General features: G+C 45.6%; 1 protein-coding gene across 1 annotated transcript in view; it reads left to right on the forward strand.

Moving 5' to 3' along the window:
- The window catches only part of sox6 (SRY-box transcription factor 6), a 188407-nt gene extending 181878 nt beyond the window's left edge, over window positions 1–6529 (forward strand). The window contains exon 12 of the mRNA XM_062471825.1: window positions 6030–6529. Coding sequence (XP_062327809.1) covers window positions 6030–6529 — 500 coding nt within the window. The remainder of the gene's footprint in view (window positions 1–6029) is intronic.
- The last annotated feature ends 5657 nt before the right edge of the window (window positions 6530–12186 follow it).

Consider the following 12186-nt stretch of genomic DNA (forward strand, 5'->3'; position numbering starts at 1 on the left):
GATGTAGGTGGGCGTTCTACGAGCATCTCCTGAAGTCTCTCTTTCACTGTCTCTCTCTCTCTCTTCTCCTTCTTCTTCTTCGAAGGCGTGTAAAGGTCTGAGATAACAAGCTCCTTTTCTCTGCCGTTTGTTCAAATTCTTGTACAGTTAAAGAACACAAAACCTCAGATGTACTTTGAAAAGTCAGGACAACGGCGGTGAATATTTCATTTGAAACATAGGTCCTCCGTCTCCTGTTCAAGTAAAAAAGAATAGATGGTGCTCCGTTCCGACACTGTGCACCTTTCATCACACGGCCCGGCTATTAGCTGGGCTTCTCACCCCATGCATTAGCACCACATTAATTTTGGAATCACAGCACTCATCGGGTTCAAATAATGAGCATTTAATTATTGACAGGGGATGAATTTTTAACCGAGGTGCCAGGGTTTCACTTGGTTGGACTCACATGGAGCAGTATTAAGGAGGACATGCAGTGTCCATGACCCAGAACACACCCTCTCCCTCCCCCCCCACACCACCACCAACCCCATCCACCTCCTCTCACTGAACCCACTGGTGCAGCCAAAGTGCCCTGAACATGGGAGGCCACAAGTACAAGTGCATCAGGGCATAACATCTCGGTTGTTCATACTTAATTGACAAGATATTTACAGTTTTTTGAAAGGCCTGTTAAGAAAAAAAGAAGAAAAAAAAGGAAAAGTTGAACGTCAGTCAGGATGTGATGCATTATGAAACACACTTCTTAGCCGCGACAAGGGACCCGCACTATTTCATTTTAGTTTTTGGGAGACGTCAAGATAATGTACAATATCTGGGGATGTCCTGTCTTATTTCATTTGTAAACTGTAAAAAGCCCTGTTTGTCAGACAGTCACAGTCTGCTGTGGGATCTCACTCGGGGAATAACAGGACAAGAGACAAAGAGAGACACAGATCTCAGAGAGAGAGAATCCTGTCCTGCGCCAAGAGAGTCTACCACTTGACTGTCACTGCTGCCCATGGCTCTCTCATCCCTGCTCATCCTCTCCACTCATCCTCGGCTCTCATCCTCGGTGCTCCCTGTGGACGGGAGGCTCACGAGATCTCTTCTGTTGTGAGAAGTTAAAAGGAATGAAGAGAACAGGATGGCAGGCCGTGAGAAAAGCCAAACTGGGAGACTGGGCTGTTGTCTCCACACACAAGACAACTCAGGGGAGAGAGGGAAGAGAGAGGGAAGAGAGAGGGAAGAGAGAGGGAAGAGAGAGGGAAGAGAGAGGGAAGAGAGAGGGAAGAGGAAGGGAAGAGCCGGTTGACTTTGTTCCGTTTCAGGAAGGAAAGTTTTGTATATTTGTTCTTGCAGTATGTCAGTGTCCATCCTCCAGCACGGGTAAACAAGAGCTGATGAAGCACATCTGCCTGGCTGCATGTACAACACAACCGTGTACTTCCCTTGTCCTCTGCATGCATGTTGTGCCACCACTGCGGTAAACACTGCCCACAGTCCCAATCCAGCTCTATCCATCTTGGCTTTTTAAAAGGGACCATTATTTGGACGTAGCTGTCCTGCTGCTAATGGTGATGATAGCGGTCCTGTGATGATGACGACCTTCTTTTGGCCCCGCAGGGCAGCTCTTCCAGAGGGCTGCGCTTTCCTCCACTTGGCTCACTGCTGGCAAATGTGTTTAAAATGCCAGTGTTTTACAGTGGAGTGGTGTGTGTAAATCAGGGCAGGAACCATCTCCTCCTCTCCCTGCCTGTCCCCACAGGTCCAGCTGGGCCCTTTGTAGTGGTACTGTATATCTTCCACTCTAGACCCTGCACTGCGAGTGACCCACGCCAGCTGACATCTTAATTAAATCTTTAGGATCCCGTTAAACCCTTTTATTGGGCGGGAGAAATATGGGTTTGTTCTGAAGCCAGGAAGGTCACAAACCTCCCGTTGCTGTGCTCCACAGAATGACGCGGAGCATATTGTATCCATATTTAGTGGCTTTTGTTGTGTGTTTTTGCCATAAACACTAAGCGGGATCCAACGCTAGTTCCTAACGCCCAGCTCTCATCCCCAGTCACAGACTAAACTGCGAGTGTGATGGTTAATTTATCCCAAGCGCAGGCGAGTTCCCTGCAATGCTTCTGACAGCTGAGAAATGTCATTACAGCCCATAATGAAGAATGAAATCAGTTACACCATTGCCACACATGCCCAAAATTTAATTAGCACAACTGAAGGTCAGCTTTAATGTTTCCTCTGTAATGTTTCTCTTTGCTTGTGTACAATCTTTGGTCGTAAGATTTATCTCCCCTCATATTCGACATGGAAAAAACATGAATTACAAAAGAAAATTCTCCTTTTTCCTAAAAGGCAAGGGCATGTGACGTGTAATAAACTCCAATGTGTGTAACCTATGAATGGTCTGTATCTCCACCAACATGCTCAGACTTGACAAAGGGAACTGATAAATCATTGAGATTGAAATGAGGTGAGGAGAAAAGCGTTTTTATAATCCGGTGCCACGTTTCACACAATGCAAAATTAGTGCTCATACATCACAATACTGCAGAGTAAGACACAGTATAAGTGTTGCTCCAATTTGCAGATCATTTAGTCCTTTCACACGCAGTCGCCTTTGATAAAACAGCGGGAATCAAAGCTGGAAGAAGATGAAAATAGAGTGTGTGTGTGTGTGTGATAGAGAGAGAAATAGAGATATAGAGGAAGAGAGAGAAATGGTGTGTGTGGGAGAGAGAAAAAGAGAGAGAGAGAGAGAGAGAGAGAGAGAGAGAGAGAGAGGGGGGGGGGGGGGGGGGGGGATAAAGTCATGCAAATGCGACTTTTGTTATTGCGCTGTGATTTTTTATTTGAATTGTAAGTGATCATTCTGCCTTTTAGTTACAGCTGTCAGCCCTAATTAATGTGCATTATAAATTGCATCAAAGTGCATAAGTCTGCGTGTGATTAATTTATACAGCACTTGGTATAGGAAGGAGGTGTGCAGGTGTGGCTGGCTCGGGGCTCCTTAGTGACGCCTAATGGCTCAGGCTGGGTGACAGTCAGTCTCCTCAGATCTCCATATGCTTGGTGTCAGTGTCACACCAGCACCATCTATCTAGCTCCTCAGACCTGCAGGATGGAATTACACGCTCACATCCCCCTGCTAACATCCCGCCTATGGAGACGGTGAAAACGCTCCCTTTTCCTCCAATGAGAATCAGTCATGGCCTGATTAGAGTCAATGACTGATTAGCATCTTAACCTCATGTCATTTCCAATCAACATAACCAACGCTACCAAGGCAGAGACTGGGGATTAGGGTTGGCTCTGTTTTTTGCCTCGTTAATGACAGGTCTGTTTAGGGTCTCTCCACAGACAGTCTCCACTTTATTAACACTGGGAGCTTAATGGTAGTTTACAAACACTGGGCTAATTCCTTAATTGGTGGTAAAACAGGTGTTGAGTACATTCACTAAGGGAAAGTTGCCCTTTACAATAGAGGCGGTGTTGATGAATGTAGATGGTTTCTACACCTTTTCCCTCACCTGAATCTGCAGCCTGTTGCGATGCTGATAAACACCTTTTCTGCTACTTCATAATGACGACAGTGCAAGAGCAACACCATGTTGTCCTGGAAAACATCTCATTGACAGCTGAGTTCTAGTTATTTGTGCAAGAACTCTATTCAAGTCTCGTTTATTTTTTATTCTTTTTATTTCCACCTCAGTGTGTTACCTCCCGACACTTCTCCTAATGGGATCCCTTAAAAGAGTGGCATTATCAACACTATAGGCTCCTGGGCTTTTCATTCTGGTGTTCAAAGTCTTGGTGTGGACAGGATATCCTGGATATACTCAGAGGTTTTTGTTATTGACATCATTGTCAATGTTCTTGCTGCTCTTGTGATCATTGAAAGCTGATTCAAACCGTGCTGTTTTCTCAGTCCATCACTCCTACTGCTTGTTGGTCATGGAGTCTCACTCTGTATCGTGTTCTAACATACATGCTTTCAGATTTTTGGGTCAGCTTTGTCAGTTGGTTAGTGTGGAATGAATGTTGTAGTCCTCTTTTAGCATTGGTCCTGCTTGGACCGACATCAGTGCTGCTTCAGCAGAATTTCATATGGTCAGCGATCTTCCACAGCCTGTTTGACTCGATTGGCCATCTGGAGATTGCTACACAGGTCAGAAAAATAGAAATAGAGAGAGCGAGAGTGAGAGAGACAGAGTTTGAGATAGAGAGAGATTGTTCTTCCTCCAGACCGCCCCACCCTCATGACTTGGTTGGAGTAAGATCAGCTCCCCTGTGCTCTCCAGCTCCCTGCGCTCCAAGGCCATTCTCTTTACATTAGAGGAGAACATGTGAACGAGCTCTTAGAAGCTGAAAGAGTGAGCTGTTTTGGGCTAACATCAAGCCGCTAATGATTTTAATGAGAGCTCCTTCTAGATTCATATTTTTTTCATGGAGTACATCACACGCTAAAACAAAATCAATGAGCAAGATTAATTAGCGGTCCTTTTAGACGTCCTTTGCTGCATCTCTCTTCTTCTTCTTTTTTCGCACCTCTCCAGCCTTGGCAGAGGAGCGTCACAGCGCGGCATTGAAATAACATTATATGACATTTAGATGGAAGAGGAGAGAAAGAAAGCAGGACCTAGCGCAGGGACACTTTTTGACAGGTCTTTGTCACGCCAGAGAGAAGAAAGGGTCTTGCTGTGAGATGCTACTTTGAAGCCCCGGAAATTTGTTATGAAAAATTCAGGCTACAAGAGAGAAGGGTACTGGGCAGGAGGTGAGGGGGGAGGAGGGGAGGGGAGGGGGGGGATTTAGGAGGGCAAGCGCAACCGTTCATTTGGCTCTGCATACATTAGGGCGCGTAATTCAAAGGTTTTGCTATGTGTTTTTGTAAATTTGGCTCTAATAAATATCTTAGAGAATTGCTTTGATATTCCAAGATTGTGTGTGAGGCTAGCATCCGCGAGGGGAGAGAGGGAATAATCAGCTACCTCCTGGCTCTAATGAGAAGGTCATTGCTCTCTAATTATCACAGGCAGCTCAGCCGCAGCCCTTCAAAGGACCCCAGGAACGTACCAGCTTCAGACAATGCTGTCCCTGCACACACAAACACACACAGACACACACTTAAACACACAGGATTTACACCAAACACACACATACACACACAGACTGTCACCAAAGTAAAAATAAGATTTACTGTACATCTGTTGGTACAATGTTCACACGCTCACACGCACACTTTGTGTACTCTATTTGTGTACACTATTGTGTGTATAGTGTGCACAAGCACACTATACACACATGTCATTGTGTCATATGCTATTTCAATTACTTCAGTTCAGTACAAGGCTATCTCATTATATTTATAATTTTGCAAGTTATCCAACCATTCAATCAACCATGCTGTATATATACGTTTGTTTACCATAGAGAAGCTTATTAATAATGAATAATGAAGTCAATATTTCATGTACATGGGGTTTTATTCATCATGTAGAAATGCAGTTGAATCCATGTTGACCAGTATCATTGACAGAAACTGAGTCATAGTTAGTTTGAATCAAAGTGATACACATAACAAGTTTGATCCACACATTGTGGTTGTCTGAGGGGTCCTTCCAAGTTTTGCATCCTGTGGCATCGTTCTGCTTCTCCTTGGCCCGCTGTACACCTCCATGTGAGATCTTCAATACATATTTGAAAGAAAGACTTTTGAGCTTATACTTGGTTTGATTAGTGAACAGATTTGGACTGTCATATTGGGGTACTGTAAAATATGACGCGGATCATAATGGTATTGGTCCAATTTTTGGTAGAAATACCTAGCTAGAACGACACATCTTTAGATAAGGGCATTACAGTTCCCAGATCATTTTATCGTCACGTAATATCTGGTGTTTACTGTTTGGCAGCTGATGCTATGCCCGCATGCCACACACAGATAGAAATAGTTCTGCTCATTCAAGCCTGTGCAGCATGCCGAGTCCATGTTCATGACTACGGTAGTTCTGATAGTGTGTCTCACCTTTCGCTGTCAGTGCAGAGCCATGCTCAGAGAGCCCTGCTCAGAGAGCCCTGCTCAGAGAGCCCTGCTCAGAGAGCCCTGCTCAGAGAGCCCTGCTCAGAGAGCCCTGCTCAGAGAGCCCTGCTCAGAGAGCCCTGCTCAGAGAGCCCTGCTCAGAGAGCCCTGCTCAGAGAGCCCTGCTCAGAGAGCCCTGCTCAGAGAGTCCTGCTCAGAGCTCAGAGAGCCCTGCTCAGAGAGCCCTGCTCAGAGCTCAGAGAGCCCTGCTCAGAGAGCCCTGCTCAGAGCTCAGAGAGCCCTGCTCAGAGAGCCCTGCTCAGAGAGCCCTGCTCAGAGAGCCATGCTCAGAGAGCCATGCTCAGAGAGCCATGCTCAGAGAGCCATGCTCAGAGAGCCCTGCTCAGAGAGCCCTGCTCAGAGAGCCCTGCTCAGAGAGCCATGCTCAGAGAGCCATGCTCAGAGAGCCATGCTCAGAGAGCCATGCTCAGATCTGCCAACAGACAGGCCCCCGAATAACAGCCCAGCAACCCACTGCACCGCTGTCAGAGTGTTTGCTAGCCCAGGTCCTGCTCTCTGACAGCTGGCTGGTTAGATAGGTGGAGCGTTTGTTCTGTTGACATTACAGGTCCAAAGACAACATTCCCATCGACCCTGTTTCTCCCTGTCTCCCCCGTTCACCGTTGTAGCTTAGCCATTAAGTCAGTTACTGTAATAGAACCGCATGTGAAAGCTAATTATGCACCTCACAGCCTTTTTTGCTTTTGTCAGAAATGGAGGGTTCCCCATCCGGTTTTCCTTATTAGGTAATTTGTCCTTTTTATTTTTGGCTTTGATTTTGCTTCTCTCTAGGAATTCTGACATGTCATTGGCCATCTTTAATCTGAATGGCAGGATTATGTTGGTGTTTTCTCGGTTTCTCTCTCTCTCTCTCTCGCTCTCTCGCTCTCTCTCTCTCTCTCTCTCTCTCTCTCTCTCTCTGTCTCTCGCTCTCTCTCTCTAAGACACAGTCAATTTATTTATGTTGCATTTATTTCAAAATAATTAGTGTTGGAGAAAAGTCTTAGGCCTTTGTCTAACGATGCAGAGAAACAAATTATCATTTATTTATAAGGAGAGAAACAGGATTTAGAAATAGCATGCATGTTTCATTATTAATGACCTTTTTTGACAGTTTTAATTTATACGATCCTGCAATTTTTTCACTGGGCTGGGAAGTGCGAGAGGGGAAAATGTTTGCGTTGCTGTTTTGGCTGATTTGTCAGAAATATGGAAGTTGTGACGCCACCCACACAAAATCTGAACACACAACGAGGAGGAAGGAAAATGAAGCACATATGGATGTGCTCACTGCCTTCCCGATGACTCCAACTGTAAATTATTGTCTGTGAATTTATCTAATTAAGAAAGCCACAGTAATGCTCTGAGAGAGAGCCAGGGAGATGAAGTCACGTGGACAGGATGTCTCTTCTTAGTAAACAGCACTGCTAAAAAAGACAACATACAACACCCTGTGTGTGTGTGTGTGTGTGTGTGTGTGTGTGCGTGTGTGTGTGTGTGTGTGTGTGTGTGTGTGTGTGTGTGTGTGTGTGTGCGTGCGTGTGTGTGCGTGTGTGCAAGTCCTGTGTGTGCACTCCACTAAAGATCGGACGTGCCAACACATTTCATTTCCGTGATGATGTATTTCAAACGTCTATCAAAACGCTCACCCCTCCAACCCTTTTCAGAGACATTTCCGAGAAAACGGCTCTTTCAGCTGTGTTCAATTGCGAGAGTTGGGTCAAGCCTGTAGAGAGGCATGTTAAGCTACCACCGTGTTAACAAGCCACTACCGAGCCTCAACACAACACTTTATCACTTGTATTTGTGTGGACAGGGACTCCATCTAAGATGCTTGGGCATTACTCAAGAGAATATTGTCATCTCGTTGCCATTTCAGAATAGAGGCACACCAGAGTGGCACACAGCCCAGAAGGACAATCACAATGCGAGACATCTCCATCAATTTTCCACTCTACTTCAGTCTGTTTCAAGAAACCCTGCTGACGGGCAGAACAGTACAGTAGGGAGAGAACTGGAGGAAGAGGGGAGAAGGCAGGGGGGAGGAGGGATGGGGGGTTGGGGGGGGGGGTGTGTGGGGGGGAAGCTCCTGTCCTTCCAGGGTTCCGCCTGACTTCCTCTCCAGTCTTATCAACTGACCCTCCCATGCTGCCTGCGCTGGCGACTTCTAATGGGTTTCATACGACACCGGGCCTGGCCGAGGCACCGAGTCTGGTTCCTCCCAGCCCTGGCTGCCATTAGCTACTGTGATGGGGGTAGGAGGCAGAGGGAGGAGAGGGGGTAGGAGAGGAGGGGGGGGGTCTGGCAGTCCCTTGAACGTCTACCCCGGTGACTGATGCAGCGCGGCGGCAGAGGCCTCTCCCCTGGGCCTGCCCTCGACGTATGCACTCCGACAAGCATCTCCCTCTCTCTCCTCCTCTCCTCCCTCGCTCCCTGTGTCCCGACGAGCCTATTATCATGAGGTCCTGTGAATATTGTGCATTCTGGGAAGTGGCACATAAAAGAATGATCAGGCAAAGCTTTCAGACAGAAGCCGCCTGTGAAGGCTGCTTCTCTTTGTCGAACAAAATGGAGACGTGGCAGCGAGGGGTGCACCTGTTGAAAGCCCTGGTGAAGACACAGGCTCTCACACATGGCATTACGTGCCTTATTATTTATACGAAGCTGTCAGCTAATATTGCATGGCGCTCTCTCCGGAGCACTTTCTAGCAGGCTTGAAAGTCACAGCAAGAGGCACCCATGGTCCCTGGGACGACGCAGACCTAGTCACGAGGGAGCCCTCTCTGCTGGTGACATCATGCATGTGTGCACTGGTGCCAGGAGCATTCTGTTTCATCTCACTTCAGTGGCTCCTGTTCTTCTTTTCTTCTGCTCAGGCAGGCTCCTGCACACGACATCCCTGTGCGGAGCATTTACGAAACAAGGTCGAGTTCGACCTACCAAACCCTGAAACCTTCTCAGGAATGCAAACATGATATTTGCCGGAACAAAGTATGGCAGCTGGAAGGGTTTGCGTCAGGCTGGTAGAGATAATGAGAATGCAGTGAAGTACAGTCCCTGGTTTCTATTTCAAATAGCTGCAGGACCCCGGTGCATGGGGGGGGGGGGGGGGGGGGGGGGGGGGGGTGAAGGGCATTGTTCACTCAACTGGAGACGGGGACCATTTTTTATGCAACAGTGACCCCTGATTAGAGGGTGAGTTTTAATGGCAGCTAATTAGGCCACCTCTTTAGCCCTGGCGTAATGATCAAACAAGCTGTCAACGGTTACCTGATACAATGATCTGCTCACTCCTGATATGATATTTTATTCCTCTGCAATTACGCTACCCCCTGACACATCACGTGTGTTTATTGCCTCAAGCACACATGTCAAATTAAAGAGCAGCTTATGCACCTGATATTTAATTATTGCCTGCTGCACCGCAGTGCACAATGGGAAAATGTCAAAGGCAGCAATCGACAGTGCTTCAAGCAGCAGTCGGTGTGCAGCGATCACCAGGCACGCTCTCGCACGCTCTCGCACGCTCTCACACGCTCAGTCATATGTGAATTTGAATATTGAATATGAATGTGAACTTTGTAGTGCTTGTCTTGGCTCATTTGGCTAACCGTGATTTTGCTTTGTTACTGCAAAGAGACTCGGGCATGTCAGGAAACTGCGGCGCGTCATGAAAGACCAAATTAAGCTCCGATTCATTCTTCTTTTTTTTTTTATTCTGACAGAAATGTGCTTTTCTTTTTGCTTTTAATATGAATAGAAATACATTTGTCCGTTATTCCAACGCATTGGAATGGACTGTGTTTCTCAAGTTCAAATGTTAGGATTCAAAGTGTGCAAAGTGGAACTGGCATGTGTCAATACAGAGATAGATTGTCTGTGTCAGGGAAATTAGAGCTAAAAATCTGTGCTAATATGAGACTGATGCATTTCTGATCAAGCAATTAAAATATCCCCAAACACTTAATTAATCTATAGAAATATAGAGCCCTGAACCTAGTTATGAATATACATTGAGGAGAATGAGAGCATGAGCAGGACTCCATGTGTTTTTAATGGCCATGATGGTCACAGGATTCTGCCATAATGAGGACTGTAATTCAGAGGATAATTCATTTATTTTACAAACCATGAAAGTTTTATTCCTTTTCAACTAGCATTTGAGATGATTCCCATACCCTGTGTGCTTCCTCTAGAGTTTCCTGTCAAATTTACGACTGTGTCAAATCTGAATCTGATTATATATCTGCTTATAAAACAGTGTTTGCACCATCTTTTAAGACCTTAAATAGCTCCTTTTTAATTGACTTATTCTTCTCAGTTGTTTAAAAAAAAATGCGGTCAGAGTGTTACAATTCTTACAATTTCCTCTTTTTGAAGAACCGGGCGCCTCTCCACAAATGTTTAAATCTGTTGCTCCACTAATTACATGCGTCTGGAAAACAGATTATCACTTCAGAACGATTTCTCTGTTTCTCTGTTTCTTTACAATTCTTCTTTTCCACTTCAAATGAATTGTGCGTTGTCATTTGAAGACACAGCCATGCAAAGTACTGAGCAAGGAAATTGTTTCACCCTAAAAAATATGTCTTGACAGTCTAATTTAATGTTCTGGATTGCTCTGACCAGACAACTTAACTTATTACTGTTCTCTTCAACCCAGCTGAGCTTTTCTGTGGTATCTGTCACACTGTCCCTGCATGGTCAGAACTGTATTTATGAGACAGACAGGTCACATTTTAATAGAATAAGCAAAGACAGACTGAAGTATAGCTAAAGCCCTATTCATATTATTGGCACATACGTTTGTATGAGTACAGTATGGCTTGACTGCTTTATGGAGTTTAATGCTTTATGAATGCAGTGGATTAATATATTAATTGCTACAACCCTGATGAATTAGTGAAGTGGCATGGCTACCATGATTGAATTAAAAGCCCCCTCATGTGTTCATGTCATGAGGGATAATTATCTTCTGTCACAGATGAAATAGTGCCCAAACTTTTACAGCCCTTCCTGTGCATGTGCACTTTTCCCCTGTTCCATTGCTTTTTCAATGGAAAGAAGAATGCTAGAGAGCCACGGTATTGGAACCGAGAGAAAGAAAAGAAAGTCTCAGAAAGAGAGAGAGGGGGAGGAAGGAAGGGAGGGAGGACATTGAAGAGATAGTGAGAAGAAATAACATGTATCTGTGTAAAGAACAAATGAAACATCCCACACTCCCCAACAGAACACACGCAGCGAGGAGAGGCAGGGCCGGGGTGGAGCTGACTGCAAACGCTCTGTGACAGTTGCCTTTTTGCTGCTCCACTGTAATGGTCTGTGCATTCAAAGACTGAGTGGCTATACATGACAGGCCTGGTCATCCCTGCTGTCTTACACATCCTGGGGGATGTTTCATCTAACAGGCACGCACACACAAGCACACACACACGCAGACAGTCTGGGACCCCGGTGAATGGGGTTAACTGAACACCTGCTCTGCAGTGTGGTTTGTGACAAATGATGATAGATGTTAGAAGTTTAAGGAAATAATTGATTGTTTTAGTTAGGGTATTCCCCACAGACGTTAGAAATGGCTCATCTTTAATTGTGAATTTATCATCGGTGTGTGTGTGTGTGGACTGATTGTGTTTGTGTGTGAGGGAACGTGTGAGTGAGTGTGTGTGTGTGTGTGTGTGTGTGTACATAGACCTGTGTGTATGTACGGAATGTACATGTGCGTGTGTATATGCATGTGTGTGTGTAATCTAAGGGGATCTTGTAGATATTGAGTGTGAGGATGCTGAGATCCTGACTCTGGTGGGGGCTTTGAGGAGGCTGAGGCTTACCAAGCCCTGGGACTGCTCCCAGCTCTTTTATCCCTTAAAGTCCTCCAACGGCTTCCAAAAACACTCGAAAGAACACAGAAGAATACCCAATCCTCCTGATAATGAACCGAAGAAAAAATCTGGACATGTAGGCTACTAAAATGTCTTACCCATCTTTGTTGTCTTTATCAAATATTCCCCTGGCATGCGGGTTTTTTTTTAAGGATTTAACAGTCAATCCGTGCTGGAATTTGCTGTGCTATTTGCCATAGGCTCACTGTCTGTAATACAGAGAGGGTTTTTTCT

This window comes from Osmerus eperlanus, chromosome 10 (assembly GCF_963692335.1).
Source record: "Osmerus eperlanus chromosome 10, fOsmEpe2.1, whole genome shotgun sequence".
Classification (NCBI taxonomy): Eukaryota; Metazoa; Chordata; class Actinopteri; order Osmeriformes; family Osmeridae; genus Osmerus; species Osmerus eperlanus.